Genomic DNA, 22,090 nt, shown 5'->3' with positions numbered 1-22,090 from the left:
ATCTTTAACTAGCATTTCCTGAGTTCCAATAATTTCCAAAACTTTTTTTGTTGGTTACGTGATCAAACCATACTTTCTGTTGCTGCGATAGAAATTATAAAATGCCTCTTCCTTGGTTTTCAGGACAACACGCAGTAATTCAAAACCCAGACTTAACCATCGTTCTTTTTGTGAAAGGACAGATCCTGCAAAGATATCTTCCACAATGGTCTTTCTTGAAGAATTTTATGATTTGGCCCGGACAGTCTTACAAGAGTAAAAGTACAGCCTTGAACAATAGACCATCCAATCACATTCTGCAGCCACAAGGTCTGATGGGCCATGATGAATAGAGATGCAGGGAAGAGTTCCAAGGCAACATCACAGAATAAAAATAGCTGCCAGACAACATACACTCCTCAACATTTTCCAAACTTAGTTCTTCTAACCACCTAACAACATAGGTGATATCTAGGTCTGCATGGAAGCTCAAGGGCATCCTAAGATTCTCAAAAAGAACAGGAGCACTTGTGGCACCTTAGAGACTAACAAATAACACGTAGCCCATGAAATCTTATGCTCTAATAAATTTGTTAGTCTCTAAGGTGCCAAAAGTACTCCTGTTCTTTTTGCGGATACAGACTAACATGGCTGCTACTCTGAAACCTAAGATTCTCAAGTATGGTCTCCATCTCCAGTTCATTTTACCCTTAGGGACTATCACAGTATTTTCTACACCCTTAAAAATGACAGATGCGATCTTCAGACGTCGTTTGAGAGAGCAAACCAGAAGTCTGGATCAGCGGTTCTCAAACGGTGGGTCGGGACTCAAAGTGGGGTGCAACCCCATTTTAATGGGGTCACCAGAGCTGGCATTGAGACTTGCTGGAGCCTGGGGCTGAAGCCAAAGTCTGAGTTCTGCAGTCCAGGGCTGAAGTTGAAGCCTGAGGGATTCAGCCCTGGGTGGCAGGGCTCAGGCTTTGGCTTCAGCCATGGGCAACAAGGCTCAGGTTACAGCCCCCCTGCCCAGGGCAGAAGCCCTCAAGCTTCGGCTTTGGCTCCCTTTCTGGGTGGTGGGGCTCAGGCTTTGGCTTTGCCCCCGGGCAGCGAGGCTCAGGCTTCGGCCCTGCTGCCATGCTTCAATCCCCCTTCCTGGGGTCGTGTAGTAATTTTTGTTGTCAGACGGGGGTCATAGTGCAATGAAGTTTGAGAAACCCTGGTCTAGATTATTAGGAAGGGCTGCAGCTTCTTACTGGGAGCATTCCATTCACAATCCAGGATGTCCCGAACGCACTGGACTGCAAGAAATAATAACCCTTTCCTATAATTCGCTGAAATGAGGTCCTGCCATCTCTATGGGAGTCTCTTATTTAAGACCTTTTGTGGGGTGGGGACAGTATCCTGCCTCTGGGGAATTCATTCTTTGCCTGACAAACTCATAGGACATTCCAAACTTAGAGAAGATAGTGCAGTTAAGTCATTTTCAAGTTGTATGTGGAAGATTTTGCAATAAAATTGCAGGCATAAACACTTTGACATGTCTAATGAAGTGTCCAGACAATACAGGAAGAGTATTGAAAACAAATAAAATGCTTGATTTACAGCCCAAAAAATGCAACAGAAGTCTAAACAAACCATGCTGGAATTCGCAAAAAGAAAAGGAGTACTTGTGGCACCTTAGAGACTAACCAATTTATTTGAGCATAATAAATTGCTCAAATAAATTGGTTAGTCTCTAAATATGCTCAAATAAATTGGTTAGTCTCTAAGGTGCCACAAGTACTCCTTTTCTTTTTGCGATTACAGACCAACACGGCTGTTACTCTGAAACTTGTCATGCTGGAATTGTGAAAAGTTGGAATTTTGTCTACAATATTAACTCTAACATTACATCATTACTAGGTACACTTACTTTAATAGCAAAAGAAATTCTGGATCTCAAACTGATTTTAAATGCTGTCTTAAGTCAAGAAGCAGGCTAATGCTGGAAACCTGGAGGTTAGGGAAGAAAGAGGAAGATAGCCAAGAAATAGGCTAATTGTTAAATTTATGAGTGGCCCTAAAGTAATGTCCGATATCATGGCTATGACCAAACCAATATATTAGGATAATCCATGAAGTCTCAATCTTTGTCCTTCTGATCCCCGCCACAACATGCTATACAAATTCCATGGCCCACCCGTGCCACAACTGTTTTTCAGTAGATTAAAAGCCAGGGCCAGCATTAGGGTGTAGCAAGCAGAGCAACTGCCCAGGGCCCAACGAAGCTAAGTTGCTCAGGCTTCGGCTTCAGCCCAGGAAGGAGGGGATCGGGCTTTGGCCCTGAGCAGCAGGGCTTCGGATTCAGCTTTCTGACCTGTGCCCCAATGAGTCAAATGCTGGCCCGGCTCTCTGGTTTATTTTGGTGGACCCCTGAAACCTTCTTGCAATCTCCCAGGGGGCCTCAGACCTCAGGTTGAGAACCACTAGGATAATTAGCTTTATTTTCTTCTCCTTACTCCAACTGCCCATGTTCAAACTAAACTGTCAAACTATACCACCTTACTCTTCCTCTCCTGAACACCCTTGCCTCCATCTCTGGACCAACTTCTCTACTCAAACTAAGGACTTGTTTATGCAAGAATGTTGCACCCCAAGTTAAATTTTTAAAGCAATTAAACTGGTACAAACCCCTCTGAGGATACTCTTATTTCCGTTTAAACGGAAATAAGAGTGTGGACAAGGCATTTAATAACAGTTGAACTAAATCTGTTAACATTCACACCTTTCGTGGAGCAGCTTCCTCATGTTGGAAAGGCCTTAGTCACTCTCTTGATGTTGTATTCGAGTACTGTCCTTGTTCCAGTTCCAATCTCTGAATTCCCTTGCTCTGATCACCACTTTATCGGTTAATATTACTCACTTACTCCCTGCCTTCTGTTCAATCACATAATCCTTCTATGACCTCCAGAACACCAAAATCTGACTCCTTTGCAGTAGTTAACCTGCTCCATCCCACACACACCTCCAGTATTTTGCCTCATTTGATTCCCTGCCTTGCCCAACAACCCAACCTTGACTTACTACTTGCATTCACTTCTTCCTTTGCTCAACTGCCTTTAGAGAAAATCCTAGGACCATACAGATTTCCTTCACTACTGCCTTCCTTACTCTCCCCAGTCTTCCTTGGGAAACTATTCTGCTTCTTCTCTCTGTCTCCTGCACTTACCACCCCAGCAGTTCTTTTCTGCAGTCATTTCTCTCCAAATTCGCACTCAGCCCTGCCAGAACTCTTCAGAACCTCTTCAAAGTAACAGGATAACATTCAGCAACAACTTTCAGCTATACATCTCTCTCCCACACTGGACTTGGACATTGTGGCTTCTCTTCCACTATCAACTTCCAACCACCTCCTCTATATTCTCACTCTTTCTTCAGTCTCCCAATTTCTTTCCAGCTACCTTTGAACATGACTAGGTATCCCCTAACCCAGTGGCCCCCAAACTTTTAACCTCATGGCCCCGCTTACTCCTGTCCGCGCCCCCGTCCCAGGGCCGGGAGCAGAGCCGCAGACAGGAGTAAAGGCGCCGAGGCTGGGGCCGGGAGTGGAGCCGAGGCCAGGGGTCAAGGCTGGCAACTGGCACCCTAGACGTAGAGCTTGCAGCAAGGGCCAAGAGTGGAGCTGGGTGGTGCTCCCTCCCTGCGCAACATCCATAGTACAGAAGTGTACAGATATTTACTGAACACTGTAAGTGGACTTTCTGCAACAGAAGAGAGGAAGACTTAGGTCTGTGCCACAATTTAAACCATAAAAAGTAAGTGATACCATATACTGAAAGATTAAACTGCAAGTGGTACAGTTTTTTTTATTATAACTAGAGCATAGTATAGAACATAATCATGATAGCTGGCGGGTTGTTGGTAAGCTTCATGGAAGAACTGAGTTTAAAGGGAGGATCTGACAGAGGAAAAGGGTTGACAGTGGGCGCACATGGACAATGGTGTTCCAAGCATGAAGGGTGGCACAGAAGGGGGTGTGAAGATGACCATGAGAAGAACATAAAGGACGTTTTCAGAAAGACTTGAGACAAGTGTACACAGTGGGTGTGCTAGCTGGACAATGAAAGCAGAGATGTAGACGGGTTAAATTATATATGACTCTGAAGGTGAGAACAAGAAATATAAATCTGACATGAAAGGCAAGAAGAATCACAAGAGTCGAAGATGGGGCAGAAGGTGAATGATGGGATAGGAATGTTTTTCGGAGAGGAGTAACAGCTGTTCATCTTCTTCTACACCTAGAGTGAGAACAGATGGGAAGACAGAGAAGGTTGCAACATTAAAGGTAAGAGATTAACTTGGTATGGACACATCTGTCAGTGATGGGGATGGAGAGGAAAGTATGGATTCAGAGAGGTCTTAAAGGAACAAAAATCAGAGCCTGAAAAATTTACCAACAACATCTACTACACTAAGGCTCAAGAAAACTAGCAAAAAAATAGTTGTGCTACCACATACCCCACAGCCAGACACCATGCAGTGGAAAGGAACCAGAGAGTGTACTACTTATAATGCACAATTTAGTTACTTTCATGTCTGCCTCTGCTGCTTTCCCTCACAGCAACAGAATTAAATTGACCTGATTTGCGTTTTTACTGTTGCCTACCAGTTCTGAAGAGGAAGCGTAAAAACAGGCAAGACTGATTTGGTTTTCACTCTGCTGTTCCTGAAGAAAGCCATGAGGAACAGCAGAGGCACTGGAGCTGCCTGCAGATGCAGGAAAACAGCATTACATGGCACCAGGTTGGAAGGTCAGCTTTGTAGTAACACAGGCCACAAACAAAAGGACACGGTCAACTTTTTTTTTTAATTAATAATTAAAAATTATTATTTTAATTATTAATTAAGCTATAATTAAGACTGCTATAACTGAAAGATCAGAGAAATAAAAAATGTTGCATCTCTATTTTTCCAGACTGTTTACTTTGTGCATTTGGCTACACTTTGTGTACAGTCACTTCCCCTATTACTTACATGGGACATTCCCACAAGAGTAGAGGGGGGAAAAATTAAATGCCATTGTAAGAGTGACAACAACTGGGAGGAAGACTCAGAGGCAAGTTACCTGGAACTACTTTTAATTCATTGTTAACAAATTTACTAGATTTCATACTGAAGTTATCTTTTTAGAATAACGAGGAAAATTTTACCTGTGCTTTCCCCAACATGTCCTTTCTTTGAATAATAAGGGCCAGAGATCTGTTCCAACTGGTACTTCAGTCTGCTTGCAGCTTAGGAGGAGAACCAGACCAGTCAGTCACTGGCAGCAGGGGAATATCCCACCTCCTGAGGTTCCTTTCAGTTCAGACAACTTCCACTGCCAGGATAATTCAAATCCACTTACTACAGATTGTGGTAAATACTCTTTGAGGAACAACCTCTCCAACTGCAGAGGATTGTAAAAAATCCATCTAATGGCAAACCCATATCCTTGGATGCCAATTTTCATTTCTATTCTGGATGATCCATTTGTCTCTAGGGTGGGACCATATTACCTGAAAACTTCCTTTCTTAGAGTAAGTACAGATACATTTTCCTGTTCTTCTTTGTGTTAATGTGCACAGATTCATTGCTATGAAAATCCCACTGTAGTGTGCCTCCAGGGTGGGAGACAGGATCATTCTTTAAACTTGGACATCAAAAATGAGTTAGATTATACATATACCTCTCTTCCATCTTCCCCTGGACACTAAAGTTGGAGACTACTTCTACCAAAAGAAAGGAAATGGCATTCTCTAAGATCAGATGACCACTATGCAGAATTTGGTGAGCTAATGGCTGTCTAGCAGATCTCAGTATAGGAGACATGACTACTCTACCCTGAGAATGTCAATGCTCTTGAGAACTGGACTGAAGCTTAACTGAAGGAGGAATATTTCTTGAATTAATTTAGGGAATGAATGCTATGACAGTTGTGCAGACTACTGGTCCAGAGTAGAAGTCCAATACTGGGTCTCATCAGAGAAAGCTCACAACTTCAAATAAAAAAGCCCTTGCTTGATTAGGATAGTAGCCGTCAGGAGGCCTACTCTAATAGATAGGCAAGGACAACACTTTCCGTAGGGGTTTAATCTGGATAGCATGGCAGGGAGCAGAATGAGGTTCCAAGGCTGTGGTCTATGACCTCATGGAGTTTGAATAAGGCTGATGCACTAAGAAAATATTTAACGTTGAGAACTGTACAAAACACTTGCCGGCATTGACAACATCAGTGCTGTGTCTGGTATCCTCCACCTGCTACCCAGAGGGAAGTAGAGGGGGAGGAGGCAGCTGAATTCCATGGTCAATAGTGTGGCAATTGGCACTGGCTGTATGGACTCAGGAATGATCTTTCATCTGGTTCGCTGCTCTTCGAGCTTCATTTTCCTCATGAAGATAGGGGAGAAAGGCTGCTTGCCCTGGAGCCAGTTCTCTTCCCAGTCGTGCCTGGCTCCTCTCCTGCTGGGGATCATACACCCTGCTTTTCGCCTGTGGCTTTTCCCAGCCTTGCTTGCTTGCTGAAGCCTGCAGGGGCACCAGCTGCTGCAAATGCCTCAGAAGGGGAAGGAGAGCTGGGGGGATGGTCTCCCCAAAAAATCAAAGACTGCCCTGGCACAAAGCTGGGGATTACACATTTTTAAAACAGAACTGCCAGTCTAAAAATTTCTCTCCAAAAAGCTCTGCAACAAGTAGGGCGGGGGGAGCCAATGGCCACGGTGTGGAGACAGAAACAAACGGAGGGAACTTCAGAAGGAGAAGCATTCCTCAGCTGCCAGTGACTGACAGGTCTAGTTCCTCCCACCCAGCAGGCACAAGTACCCACTGTAATGGACCTGAGGACCAGAGCATGAAGAAGAAGAAAGCAATGATTCTACAGAAGTTAACAGCACTGATCCCCACACCCTCCTGGAAAAGATTCCCATTTGCCAATAAGGAATTAATTTCTCAAGTGTTGATAATATTTAGTGTATCATATTGAAATCTGTTAAGACCCCCTAAACAAACTGATGGATTCTGAGCTAACACAAAAGGCACATACTCCTGAGGCCCCCAATTCCATGGAGGGGGTCGGTCTGTCTCTCTTATCTTCATTTATACACATATAATTATATATATAGAGAGAGTGACGAGGCAAGGCCAGATGGCTATAGAAAAGTAGTGGGAGATAGATTATATTAGCTCCAGGCTAAACAAATCCCTGGTACCAGGATAAGTGAAATGGCAGCTGCTCCAGGTCAATTAAGACACCTGGGGCCAATTAAGAACTTTCCAGAAGGCAGGGAGAATGGTAGGTTGATTGGGACACCTGAAGCCAATCAGGGGCTGGCTGAAACTAGTTAAAAGCCTCCCAGTTAGTCAGGTGGGTGTGCATGTCAGGAGCTGTGGGAGAGACTTAAGTAGTACACACCAGATCAGGCACAAGGAAGGAGGCCCTGAGGTAAGGGTGAAGTGGAGCTTGAGGAAGTGAGGGCTGCTGTGGGGGAAGTAGCCCAGGGAATTGTACATATCATGTTTCTAAAAGGTCAGCTACCACAACTTTGCCCCCTGATCAATCACTGAGACTGGGAGACAACAGAGACTGTGCAAGGAAGGATAACGTCTCCTCACCTCCCTCGCTGGCTTATGATGAAAATGGCTCTGTAGACTGTGACCCTTGTCTCTAGAGAGAAAGATTACGTGGAGGGTCACAGTGAGCCTCTGAGTCTAGCAAAATCCACCAGGAAACGCAGGACCCATGGAGGCAAGGACAGAGCTTTGTCACTATATAAAAAAAACCTTACATGTGAATGGACTCCTATGACTCCAGAGGGACTCAGCATAATCTACCTGCATGCAGGCAACCAAAATCAGTGGCACTCCATTCAGATGCAAGGATCCATGCTCAGAGACCCTTTTGCAAGATTGCTCTGCAACTAAACCTTAGGTCTGCCTACATTGCTCTGTGCTGTGAAAAATTTTGCACTCTGTGTAACGTAGTTAGGTCAACCTAACCCCCACCGTAGACAGAGCTAGGTTGACAGAATAATTATTCCATTGGTCTAGCTACTGTTTCTCGAGGAGGTAGACTTACCACAACAATGGAAAAGCCTCCTGTCACTGTAGCAAGTGTCTACATTACACAGGCTTAGCTGCAGCACTACATCTGTGCTGCTGTCATGCTTGTAGCGTACCCATACAGTGTATACACACTCTTGGACATCAAGTTTGACTATGTGGACATACACATAAAGAGGCATGACTTTTATGGAATTATAACCAGGAGAACTGCATAATAAAAAACCAAAACACGATGTCTGCCACATGTAGTATACACGGATAAGAGACACCATCAGTTAGAAATCTCTTATTTAAAAAAAAGAGAGAGAGAAAGTTAGAAGTAATTTCAGGCATTACACCTCCCAGAGTTCCACTGTCAATATTTTGGACTCAATCACATCTCCTCTTTTGCTGTGTGAAAGACTCATACAACCAGGGGAAACAGACAGTACAAACAACACTGTCAAAGGCACAAAAAACAAACTGAAGACATTTGTGTGTCTTTCAGTAACAGTAATTATAGGTATTACCTGCAACTATAGAAGATAAAGAATTATACAGGCGTGTTAAGTCAGCAGTGTTTCTTTAACTTCACTCATTTTGCATAAGTGTAAAATTCTTTAATACTTTCTGAAGGTGCAAATTCATATCATTCCATTCATAAGTCTGTGGGCGTTGGAAGTTTTCAGACAACAGAATTAGAACAGTGGCATTTATATGATTTAACATTTGGAGTGGCAGTTGCCCAAATGCCAGCCATATGAATGTTGAATTTGAAGTACTGAACATGATGTAATTTGGTGCTTTAAGTAGCATTAAAGTATTTTATTGCCACTGATTAACTACGCAAATATTAACAGGTAAACACAAATGGCATATGTTCATATCACTTGTTAAACCCCTTTCGGCATGCTAGTAACGGCAGATAGATGAAAACTGATTGTTCAATATATTTGTACCTTCAAAAAAGCCTTTGACACAGTCTTTCAAAAGAGGTTAAGCAACTAAGTTGTCAAGTTGTGTCATGAATTAGAAAGGGACCAGAGACAAAAAGAGAAGGACTAAATAGTTGTCCATCAACTACGCAAAAGTTTAACAGTGGAGTGCCAAAATGTTTTGTGCTAAGGCTGGTGTTTAACATTCATTTGTGACCTAGAAAAGAGAATGAACAATAAAGGGGCAACATCTGTCAATGACAAAATTATTAAAATCAAAACTAGAAAAAACCATGAGGAAATGAAGAGCAGTTTCTTAGCTTACTGCTTTAACTACATTACCTCTTCTTTGCTCCCCCACAATTCACTGTTAACATAGGCAAAGTAATGCAAATTGGACAAATAATTTCAACTACTCATACATGTTGGTCAGTTCTATATTAACTTTAACCACTCAGAAAGAGACCAGGCATAATCGTGGATAGCTGTAACCACATCTTCTCCATGTGAAGTAGCACTCAAAAAGGCAAACAAAGTGTTAGGGTAAAATAAGTTAAAGTTAAGACCAGATGTCTGTTTAATGCTCCACTCTTCTAAATGCTCTAAAATCTACAGTTACTTGGATTGCCTTAAAATTTGCTGTCCCTTGTGCAGGATTCTGTTAGTGATCCAAATTTGGGGCCATTTCCTGAGATACAGCATTTCTTACAGTTGAGTGATTCTAGCAACCTTTTGTTGCTCACATATAGAGATCAAACAAAGACTCAGATAATTGCATCAGGATGTCCAATGCTAGCGGGTGACCCCAACAGAGTGCAAGACACCATGCAGAACTTTGGGCAAAGGTATTTGTAAAAGATTTTGCTTCTGTTTGGAATATCAGAAGCCTCATGTGTTAAGACATGATACACTAAAGCTATTTCTTACTGCAAATGCGTAGTGTAAGGCTAACTAGTTGGAAAATGACGTCTACAGTGCAATAAACTACCCACAGCTGGCCCATGTCAACTGACTAGGGCTCGCATGGCTATAAAATTGCACTGTTGATGTTCAGGAGGGGAGAAGGTCCTAGAGCCCGGGCTCCAGCCCGAGCCCCAAAGCCTGGACTCCATACCAAGCCTTAATGCCCACACTGCAATTTTATAGCTCCGCAAGCTGGATTCAACTGACATGGGCAAGTGGGTAGTGTATTGTACAGTAGATCTACCCTTTGTCACAAGACATGGGTTGCGCCGATGAAGTGTCACAACAACAAATATGAGCTTCACATCAGGCACAGAGTTTAAATTCAACCCAGAGTAGAAATCTGAGTCAAATATGTGGACATGTTGCTCCAGTGTGCCTGTATCAAAGGGGGAATCTTATTCTAGGGAAATGTAATCTGAGTACAGTAGACTATTCAGAAGATGCTGCGACTATTTTTTTTTTTTTTTTTAAAGAAAATTAACTTCTACAAGCAAGTGCTCTCTGGAAGAGTGATTGGGGTGGAAGAGTGGGGGGAGGGGTTGGGGCAGGTGATGGGGAGAGGAAATGGACTAGGATATATACTAAGGAAGGGTTGGATACTGGAAAGGGGACATGGGGGTGAGTGATTGGGGATGGAGAGAATAGGGGCAGGGGCGCCTGTCAGCCCCACATTCTCCTCCCATGTCTGTGTGCCCAACCCACCTACAGGAATGTGACCCCTGACCCTTTCCTGCCCTCCCTCATGTAAGGCAGATTCTGGAGGGTGCTTGCCTATCTGCGGGATTGAGCCCCACTTCCTACCCGTTATTCAAGCTGGGATCTGGGGTCACTCCCCCTCTCGGGGTGTCTGAGCCCCACTCCCTGCCCCCCAAGGTGTGTACACCAGGACTGGGGGCCTCCGCCCGTCTATGAGGGTCTGACTCCATCCCTGTTCCTCCTCATGCAAGCCACATTCAGGGGGTTTGCCTTTCTGGGGGTGTCTGAGCCCATCTCCCTACCCACATGTGATCCAGAACCTGAGGAAACTCTACCTCTTTGAGTGGAGACCTTAGAACAGGCATGCTTGGAGCATGCATCAAGAACACTAACATGGGGTGAGAAGCTGAGAATGGGTTTACTTAACTTAACTTTACTCAACTTTCAGGGGTGGGCAAACTTTTTGACCTGAGGGCCACATCTGGGTATGGAAATTGTATGGCGAGCGACGGTCACGAAATTGGGGTTGGGGTGTGGGAGGGCTCTGGCTGAGGGTGCGGACTCCAGGGTGGAGCCAAATATGAGGAGTTCAGAGTGCGGGAAGGAACTCTCAGCTGGGGAGGTGCGGGGGCGTGAGGGCTCCGGCTGTGTGTGTGGGCTCTGGGGTAGGGCTGGGACCAAGGGGTTCGGAGGGTGCGAGGGAATCAGGGCTGAGACGGGGGTTGGGGCACTGGGGGGTAGCTCAGGGATGCAGTCTCCAGGCAGTGCTTACCTCAAGCAGCTCCCGGAAGCAGCGGCATGTCCCTGCTCCAGCTCTTATACAGAGGCGTGGCCAGGCAGCTCTGCTGTGCACTGCCCTGTCCACACGCGCCGCCCCTGCAGCTCCCATTGGCTGCAGTTCCCGACCAATGGGAGCTGTAGGGGTAGCACTTGGGACAGGGGCAGCATGCGGAGCAAAGCCCCCTGGCTGCCCCAACGTGTAGAAGCCAGAGCGGGGACATGCTGTTGCTTCCGGGAGCTGCGCGAAGCGGCCCCTGACCCTACTCCCCAGCTAGAGCACTAGAGCAGGGCAAGCCCCAGACCCCCCGATTAATACGGCTGGCAGGCCAGATGCAGCCCGTGGGCGTAGTATGCCCCCCCGCTCTATTTTCTGGTTTTCAGAAGTTTTTTTTTGCTGAACTCTATGTTCCGGAAGGACACACACTATCACCAGGCAACCTCGACTCGGTGTTAATACAGTTTTTTGCCACTTAGTAAAGACTGAGATGAAAAAAATTACTGAAAACATGGCAGTGCCATTACATAAATGGATAGCATGCCCTCACCTTGAGCCGTGCGCACAGTTCTGGCTACCTCAACTCAAAAGAGCAGAAATAGAAGGTATCTTAAACAGACAACAAAAGGGATTAGAGATATGGAGAGAGATTGAAAAGACAGAGTTTAGTTTATAAAGACAACAAATAGAAAGTGATATGATAGAAATATGTGAAAACAGATGCCGCAGTGAAGATGAATTGAGTGTTCCAACTTACCCACTCAGAATACAAAGGGGCATTCAGCAGAAGAGAAAAGAAACAGGTCTGAAACTGACACAGGATTTTTTTTTTCTTAAGTATGATATAGAAATGCTGTACCAACGAGATCAGAGGCCAAGAGAGCAGTAGGATTGGGTAGTAGAAGTTAGTGGGATTTAGAAAAGGGGTCGACATTCACATGAAAAATGAGAATATCCAGGGTAACATGGGACAGGATAACGAAAGTCTATGACAAATACATACCCTTGTGCATTAGGACATAAGCCACCTACTAACAACCAATGGCTAGGAAGAAATTTCTCCTTGAGATAGATTGTTCATTCCATGATTGACTATAACAAGAACCCTTACACCTTTCCCTGAAGCATCCAAAACAGACCTCTATCTACAACAGGCGGACCACTAGTCTGAACGAACATGGCAAATACTATGTTTCTAAATGCTGTTTGCATGCTAAATAAGCATGATTGTGACATTGGCATGCCTCTTCTTGTGATAGCTGTTGATCAGAAGCAAAGAGAACCTCAACTGAGGGAAATGGTGCATCTTGAACCGTTATACAATTATCTGTTTTCAAATCAAAGCTCTGTGGTGATTTTTAGCCATCTGAAATTTTGCCCAAGCTTGCTTTCTCTCTGAGTAATACATTATTATTAAACTATGTCTGTATCTTGATCCCTTCTCAGATTTGCAAGTCTCTTCTATCCTTATTTCAGTATTACTTGTTAACCAATACATTTAGAGAATATCCAAAACATGACTTCTGATTTGACAAGAGGTGGGTCCTGACCCCCAGCGGCATCATGGACAATTTCTTTTAACTTAAAGTATTAATTTAAATATGGGCAAGTTTCTGTTTTTACAACATAATTGCTAAATACATATCACGTTCTAAGACACACCCTTGTTACGTTCATATTAGTGGATGACAGAGAGGGAACACGGCTTGTCAAGCTGATACTTGAACCAAAAACAGGGGACATGGTGATGTAAACATCACATGGGTTCAACTGACGTGAAGTACCCTTGTCTCTATCCATCATCTTTAATTAGAAATAAGGAGATGACTCACGCACAACAGCAGCACTTAAGGTTGAATGACAGGCCCAATATTTTAGAGGTGGGGGGGTTGTTTGTTGTTTTGGTTTATTTACAAAGTTTACAGAGTTTGCACAATTCAGTATGCTGAGCACTGGGGGCTGGAACGGGTTGGTTCAAAACGAGTGCTTCAGTACTGTGTTGTCCTCTCACACACAAACAAGTGCCAGCAGCACTGCACTCTTGACCAACCCTAAAGAACAAAGTAGCATGCATGCAAATTAGCCAACAAAGGGAATAAAATACAGTTAGAAGTAAAGGTCACTTTAGCTTCAAGTTTTTAAAAAGTATTTGCCTTTCAAGACCTTTGTTTCTTTTTTCTCAGGGGGAGGAGAGGGCGGGAGCATTTGGCGTCTATTTAAATGAAATTAAAAAATCTGAAGATTTTATTTCCTGTTGGTATCAACAATCCAACAAGCTTTGCCACAGAATGCAGACATGGAGGAGGAGACTCAGGGAGTTGGAAGATGTTGGAGAAAGAGCTGTGGAAAATTCAGTCAGGTAAGTGGATAAAGGAAGACAGAAGGGAAATTTTATTTTTGGAATTGTGAACACCAAAAAAGTCCCAGACAGGAACCTTTGGGTTTGAATTGTTGGCTTTTAGGGGTATTGAGGAGCAATGGAATTATTTAATAAAAGAAACAGTGTATACTACATGACCTCACATTCACATCTCTGAATACATAAATTTGATCAGCTGCCATCATTTACTACTCATTTAGAAAATGAATGGGAAAGAAATACACGTAGGCTTCCGGACTAGCACATGAGCACAATGTCTCAGTTTGTACTGAAATTAGCATATCAAAAACATTTGCAAAGTGGCACAATGACTTGAGTTGCAAAACAAGCCTATGTTTTTGGCTCTTACAGTGTTTTAGTAAGGCTGGTTCACACTTAAAAATTAGATCAACACTGCTATGTTGCTCAAGCCTGTGAAAAATACCCCGAGAGCCACAGTTAGGTCAACCTAACCTTCGCGGCAGACACGGCTAGACTGAAGGAAGAAGGGCTTTTTTGGCAACACAGGAAACCTCTGTTATAGCACTACAGCACCACAGCTGTAGTGTAGACATGCCCCAAGATAAGGACAGTAAAAGCTTTTTTATCCAGCATGTTGGGGGAATGGGAAGTGCTGGTAAGTGAAAAATGCTAGTTAAGAAAGAGTGCAGGAGTTTGGGGGGTGGGATGTGCAGGGCTACGGGTTAGGGTGTGGGGCGCTCTGGGAGGGAGTTTGGATGTGGGACAGGGGGTGCTCACCTCAGGCGGCTCTCCGCAAGCGGCAACCAATGCCTGCGGACTCTAGGCGGAGGCACACCAGGCAACTCTGCACAAGCTTCCCCCGTCCGCAGGTGTCGCCCCTGCAGCCCCATTGGCCGCGGTTCCAGGCAGGGGCAGCACGCAGAGCCGCCTTGCCACGCCTCCTCCTATGGGCCACAGGGTCTGGTCGCTGCTTGCGGGGAGCCGCCCGAGGTGAGTGCCCGGCGGATCCAGCACCCCGCACTCCCTCCCGCACCCAAACTCACTCCCAAAGTCCACGCCCCACACACCCCTGCGAGCCCCAAACCTGCACCCCTCCCCCGCACTCCGAACCCCTCGTGGCCGTTCCTCCCCCTAGAAGCAGCAGGCACATGTCGCTGCTTCTGGGGGGCCACGCACGGAGCCTGCCGGCCCTGCACCAACCGGACTATAAACCAGACATTCTATGAAGATTAGAAATGCCGGTTTAGAGAGCTTTCCAGTTGGTACAGGGCCAGATAACACAGCTTTTAATGTGAAAAGAACACATGGCTTAACCCTGACAGTGTCCTGCAAGTTTCAAATATCCAATGGCTTATTATAAATTATTTGGAATAAAAACTGGATGCAAAAAGTAAGAAATATTGTCATTGTAGTGAGTGGCTCTCCACTGCTTGTAACACACTGGACATCCTGCTTTTACAATCTACTACAAAAATGGGCATACCTCTACCTAGATACATGCAGGTTTACTGAAGAAGTCCTATGCCTTTCTACCTAATGAGAAATTGTTGGTTTGTTACCCAAGAACATACTGCTCATAACACAAACTCTTTTCTCCTCCATAAACAACATAATTCTAAAAACAAGCACCAATGTGTTTTATACTGCTATGTAATTGTTAATGCATTTGCATGTTGGTCTAAGGTTGTTTTGTTTTTTTAATATATCTGGTATCACTGCAAGGAATACCAAAAAAATTTATTTTACAGTATGCTTACCTTGTACATTTGAGTTTCAAATAGGATGTGATATTAAAAATCACAAAGACTGTCAGGGACACATACAGAATGCAAAAATACTTCAAATTCATTTTTTAAATTCACTAGATATCAAATGACAACAATTTAAAGATCCAAAATAATTAGATACAAATAGGGGACTTCAGAAGAGCTATAAAACAAAGGTCATGAAAGATCCCATGGTTCTTTTATGAAAGACAGGTTGTTAATCCATTTGCACTGATTTAAATTACAACTCTAGTTGATTCATATCCTCTAAAACTGAGCTTTATCTTTCCTCTGACCCTCACATTCAGAACACTCTCCACTACCGTGATGTCATCTTTGTCTTCTCTTTCTTCCTCCGCTTACTCATAGGATGTAGAGATGGAAACCCACTGGCTCACCCTGGTCTGTCTCGACAATAATGGAAGATTATTCCATAACGCACATGGATTAGACACTAGTAAAACCTAATTTTACATTTGTAAAGTATTGGGGCCTCCTCCACTTCCCTGGAGAGATTATTTACTGAACATACAGATGTTCAGTCTTAATTTTCTCTTTTTAAATTTTATCCCAGTACTCCTAGTTATAGCCCCCTTTTGCCATGCTAAATAATCTTCCTTCCTTCTCGGGGTTTACACCCTTCAAATCTGTGTAGATTTATGTCCCCTTCATCAAATTCTGCTGTTCTTTACATCTCTAAAATTATTTTATTCCTCTCCATATCTAGCGCCTATTAGTGTGGGCTAACACGTTATGTCCCAACTTACTCATTTTATAGCCTTTCAATCCATACAAAAGTACATCTTGCTAGTCACTACGCTTTTTCATCCTTAGATCTATAAATGGTTAAAGTTTGGCAAAAAATTATAAACAAGTGAAAGCAAGGTCTTACAATGGAAAGTTTCAGGCAACCTTAACAACAGGCAGCACTACCAGCCCCACCTCTAATACTGACTTTGTTTTTCTAATATCTCTATAACTCTGCCTTGTCTACACTGCTGCTCTTCTACTTCTACATGCCTTCCCATGGCCACTCTCTACAAAAGAGCCTCTCATGACCATTCCCTGTGTCTTTTTCACCCACTCCAATGTTTGTGACAAAAGAAAACCCACTATCATCTGCATCACCCTCCTGTATGCCTAAAACCTTCCAAAAATGGATGCCAAACTTGCTCCCACTCATTCAAAACACTTCTGAAATCATACCTAATCTGTGAAGCATCTAAACTATTCTCAGCTATGATTTTTTCTAATACAAGGTTCCAAACGCTCTGGGGGATGGAGCTGTTTTGTTTGATCCTGCTCTCCTAGGCTAATCCTGCAAACAAGAGCCCTTAACTTTAAGCCCACACATAAACCTTTGCAGCATGGGGACCCTACCATACAGCAGCATGTATGCACTATGACCACCATCACCCTTAAAAATGACACAAAATACTTAATTATGGGGGGGGGGAGCGGAGATAAGAGTCAAAAATCAGTATTTTTCATAGCACAATCTGCAGTGCCATGAATACAAAGTGAGCATCTCTGTGATCCAAGGCCACCCCTAGGCACAAAGCCTGACAGCTTGCTGTCCCACCTTCAGCCCCTAAAAAATAAGATCAGCTTGATTAATAAGTCCTGCATGTATTAATATATTCTTCCTCAAGTGCCTTTTCTGAACAACTGCACTTTGCTTTGTCCATCTTAGACTGACACTTCTTCCTACCTCCCTTGGAAAGGACAGGGAATGTGCCTCACTCTGTTTAAGAGCTATGCAAACTCATGGCTAGGCTTACAGGAATTTGATTTATCTATGTTTTATCTATCAAGTTGCAGTGGGGGAGGTTTAGATTGGATATTAGGAAAAACTTTTTCACTAAGAGGGTGGTGAAACACTGGAATGCGTTACCTAGGGAGGTGGTAGAATCTCCTTCCTTAGAGGTTTTTAAGGTCAGGCTTGACAAAGCCCTGGCTGGGATGATTTAACTGGGAATTGGTCCTGCTTCGAGCAGGGGGTTGGACTAGATGACCTTCTGGGGTCCCTTCCAACCCTGATATTCTATGATTCTATGATTCTATGTAAGTCAACAAATATCAAGCATTTTCAAAATTCTTATCTATTTAAATTTTCACAGTTGCAGAAAATGATGGAAAGGTCAGATGGGGGGGGATCAGATAATAATTACTTAATGACAGCAGACATTAAGTTTTAAAAAAATAAAATTTTATAACCATTAAAACACAAATTGCCAACACCACCTGTCAAAACATACAAAGCAAATATCCTTAAATCAAACTCTAATTCCTCTCGAAGCAGCATTTTTCCTACTTTACCTATTGGTGTATTTCAGTCATCACAGATGGAGATTTTTTTTTTTAACCTGTGTATGGTGAAACTGACATTTACCAACATTTACTGATAAAACTCTAACCCTTCCAAGCCTAGGGTATGGCCTATATGTGTGATTTTTTTTATTAAGAATCTCCCTTCTTCGTATCTTTAAGGCCCCAAGCCATCCCAACGTCCATAGCCAACAGCCTGTTGCCCCCCTCATCTCATCTCCCGCTCCGGCAGCACCCCAAGGCTATCCCCACAGGCAGAGATGAGAGTGCCAGAAGGGACCCTGGTGCACGTCTAATCTGGCCTCCTGCACAACGCAGAGCAGAGGACTCGGCTGAACTCACTCCTCTTCGAATTAGCGACTCTGGGGCCCAGCTTCCACTCGCTCCTGCCGAGAGCAGCCGGGACGCATCACTGGCATAACAGGTGATCCGTTTACACCAGCCCCGAGGCCGGGGCCACGAGTTCGGGGGCAGGGGCCGCCAGTTTCTCCCCTCACAGCGGGGAGCTGGGGGGCAAGGGGCTGCCGGGCCCGTCTCCCCCTCCCCACCCGGGCTCCTGGCCCACACGCAGGAGGAGGGAGGAAGCCACCCCCGGGCATGGCGGGGAGCGGGCAGCCCGGCTCGGCGGGAAGGGAGGCAGGGCCCGGGGCGGGCCTGCACCGGCCCAGGCCCGCCGGCACTCACAGAACTCGGCGACGTAGGAGGACACGGCGTAGTTCTCCTCGCACCACTCCAGGGTGGAGGTGGGCGCGCCCCAGTAGCCGGCCCTGTCGGCGGCGGGAGCCATGGCGCAGCGCTGCCTGCGTGCGACCGCGGCCGGGCCCGGACGCTCACTGCGCGGCGCGGCCCGAAGCGGAGGCGGGAGGTGGCTCCGCCCACAGGCCGGGCCCGGGCGGGGCCGCCGGGCCCAGAGCCCGCCCCGCTCGTTGCCAGGGCGACCGGCTGCGGCCTGCAGGGCGTCCGCGCCAGTCGGGGAGCAGCGACTGTGACCCGCCGGGGCCGGTTCGTGGGCGGCAGCGCGGTTTGGGGGGGCGGGGGGCTGCCAGAAGCGGAGGTTTGGGGTGCCGGGGGCGGGAAGGGGGGAGGTTTGGGGGGCTGCCAGAAGCGGAGGTTTGGGGTGCCGGGGGCGGGAAGGGGGGAGGTTTGGGGGGCTGCCAGAAGCGGAGGTTTGGGGTGCCGGGGGCGGGAAGGGGGGAGGTTTGGGGGGCTGCCAGAAGCGGAGGTTTGGGGTGCCGGGGGCGGGAAGGGGGGAGGTTTGGGGGGCTGCCAGAAGCGGAGGTTTGGGGTGCCGGGGGCGGGAAGGGGGGAGGTTTGGGGGGCTGCCAGAAGCGGAGGTTTGGGGTGCCGGGGGCGGGAAGGGGGGAGGTTTGGGGGGTTGGCAGAGGTTTAGGGGCTGGGGGCGGGACGGGGGAAGTTTTGGGGGGCTGGCAGAAGCGGAGGTTTGGGGTGCCGGGGGCGGGAAGGGGGGAGGTTTGGGGGGTTGGCAGAGGTTTAGGGGCTGGGGGCGGGACGGGGGAAGGTTTGGGGGGCTGGCAGAAGCGGAGGTTTGGGGTGCCGGGGGCGGGAAGGGGGGAGGTTTGGGGGGCTGGCAGAAGCGGAGGTTTGGGGTGCCAGGGGCGGGAAGGGGGGAGGTTTGGGGGGTTGGCAGAAGCAGAGGTTTGGGGGCTGGGGGCGGGAAGGGGGGAGGTTTGGGGGGCTGGCAGAGGTGTAGGGGCCGGGGGCGGGAAGGGGGGAGGTTTGGGGGGTTGGCAGAAGCAGAGGTTTGGGGGCTGGGGGCGGGACGGGGGGAAGTTTGGGGGGCTGCCAGAAGCGGAGGTTTAGGGGCTGGGGGCGGGAAGGGGGGAGGTTTGGGGGGCTGGCAGAGGTTTAGGGGCTGGGGGCGGGAGGGGGAAGGTTTGGGGGGCTGGCAGAAGCGGAGGTTTAGGGGCGGGGGGCGGGACGGGGGAAGGTTTGGGGGGCTGGCAGAGGTTTAGGGGCTGGGGGCGGGACGGGGGAAGGTTTGGGGGGCTGGTAGAAGCATTTTGGGGATTTTCCCTGATTTGCGGTATCACTCCTGCTCACCTTATACAAGTGTTTCCTTTAGTTATTACTGTTTATATTACATTAGCACCCAAAATATACCAACTGATTTGCAAGCACTGAGGAAGCCAATCCCTGCCCCAAAAAGCATATAATCTAAAAAGACAAAGCAGGGAAGGGATACAACATACAAGTACAGACCCAGTCCAGTAATGATCTCTATTGGGGTATACCCCACGGCCAGTGAGGATCCCCATTGATTTCAGCAGGGCTGCATACAGGTATAGGGCTTCATTCACACAGACCTCGTAGGCACATCTTATTATTCATCTTTGTTTCCTTTTCTCTCTTTTTAAGTAAAACACTAATTTCACCTCTCACCTCCTTCTACAATTTAGCTCCATCTTCCCCAGGTTCAGTTCCAGGGATCCCCCTTCTAATATTTGAACCTCTCCCTCCACATAATTGAGCAATTCACTCATAAGCTAAATAAATAAGTAGATGCTTTAAGGTTTGTCTAGGCTAGCTAAACCAAACTTAAACTCAGTCTCTGTTCCTAGAGTAGATGCAAACACATAAGCAGGCACATACCTTGACTCACATGAATAGTAACTATTTGTGAATTTTTTATAGTGGTATAAGCATTTCTTAGGGGCATAAAATGTTTGTGGCTTCAAAACATAATTGCTTCAATGTTAACAATTAAAAGAATTTAGACTTTCAATACATTAATGTTATTGCAAACTTTTATATATATATGCCAGATTTTTCAAAAATAGACTCCCAGATCTATATTTAGGCACCTAAGGGTGGGATTTTCGAAAACATCTGATTTAGGTGCACTGGCACCATTGACTTAAACCTGCAGACCCTGATGGAGGAGTATAGCCTGGTTGAAGCATTTCAGCTTCTTGACTTGTGGAAGCTCAATATATTGGAAGGTGATGTTGATTGCAAATATAGCTCAGATTTATCAGTTTTGTTTTTGATTTCATATTGTTCATACAGTAAGGACGTGAATCATAAAAATGTAGGGTTGAAAGGGACCTCAAGAAGTCAAGTCCAATACCCTGTGTTGAGGCAGGACAAAGTAAACCTAGACCATCCCTGACACGTGTTTGTCCAACCTGTTCTTAGTGAGGCTCTAGACAGGACTTTTTCAGCATAGATGTGAAACTTAGAAAAAAAAAATCTCTGTAAAATCTGAAATTCTGCTTGCAATTTGGAAACCAATTAAAGAAACAAGTACCGTACAGACCATCTACTTTACAAATTTAATATTAAAATATGGGAAGGATGTAAAGAATGAGCAATATGCAAATAAAAATATCTACTAATAGAGCACAAACCCATCAGCTGCAGACGGGATGGTCACAGGTTTCTGTAAAAGCCGGCCCCTTGACAAGAGCTGCAGTATGTGGTTTTGGCAATGGTTGTGGAAGTGGGTGATAGGTTCATAGGTTTCAATTCCAGGGGTTCTCTGGAACTTGAGCAGCTGTTAGGAATCCCTCTGATATTTATGACCAAGTGATGGCCACAGCTATCAGCATCAGGAGCAGGAGAAAGAAGCCTGCCAAGCACTGCAATCAATCAAGGAAGGAGGCAATGCTAAGCAGTGGGCCAGAAGCCCCTAAGGCAGAGGCACTTACCCATGCACTGGGCTCCATTCTGATCTGTTACACTAGCGTACAACTAGAATAACTACATTGACTTCATTGAAGTCATTCCTGATTTAGAGCAGTGTAAGAACAGAATCAACCCTGTATCCACCACCTTCAGCTCACTCAGATCTTGGCCTAGGTTTCTACTAGTAGTTCATGTCTCCCTCCCCAATGACCCCTATTGCCTTTGAAGCCACTATCCCTACATCCCTCCAACAGAAGGGGGTTCACTCTACCAACCTTCTCAAAGCAGACATTTTAGGGGTTTGCAGCATGCTATGCTTCAAAGCTGCACCCTAGAACGCCTATATTCACCACTGTCATGTAATTATGCTATATTTTGTACAAAGTATGCCTTGTGAGATATTATTTTAAAAGTTTTTATCTATTGTATATTAATATCCTGTTGGATTGTATGTGAAGTTATGAAGTTTTGCTGTGTGTGTGTTACTGAAATATGTTGTAAGGTTGGGAACACTCACAACAAGCCTTTCAGGTGCAACAAAGGAGGAGCCAGACACACTGATGACCTGTTAAAGGACTCCATACCCCCAAGATCTATCCCAAGA

General features: G+C 45.7%; 1 protein-coding gene across 2 annotated transcripts in view; it reads right to left on the bottom strand.

Moving 5' to 3' along the window:
- ACER3 (alkaline ceramidase 3) overlaps positions 1 to 18,700 on the bottom strand; it is a 100,671-nt gene extending 81,971 nt beyond the window's left edge. For both annotated transcript variants that reach the window (XM_084631484.1, XM_084631483.1), the window contains exon 1: positions 18,526 to 18,700. In XM_084631484.1, the coding sequence (XP_084487610.1) occupies positions 18,526 to 18,628 (103 nt within the window). In that variant the 5' untranslated portion in view covers positions 18,629 to 18,700. The remainder of the gene's footprint in view (positions 1 to 18,525) is intronic.
- Positions 18,701 to 22,090: the final 3,390 nt, after the last annotated feature.

Source organism: Lepidochelys olivacea (assembly GCF_965140295.1).
Source record: "Lepidochelys olivacea isolate rLepOli2 genome assembly, chromosome: 1".
NCBI classification, from domain to species: domain Eukaryota; kingdom Metazoa; phylum Chordata; order Testudines; family Cheloniidae; genus Lepidochelys; species Lepidochelys olivacea.
This window is presented reverse-complemented; position numbering and strand designations above follow the sequence as displayed.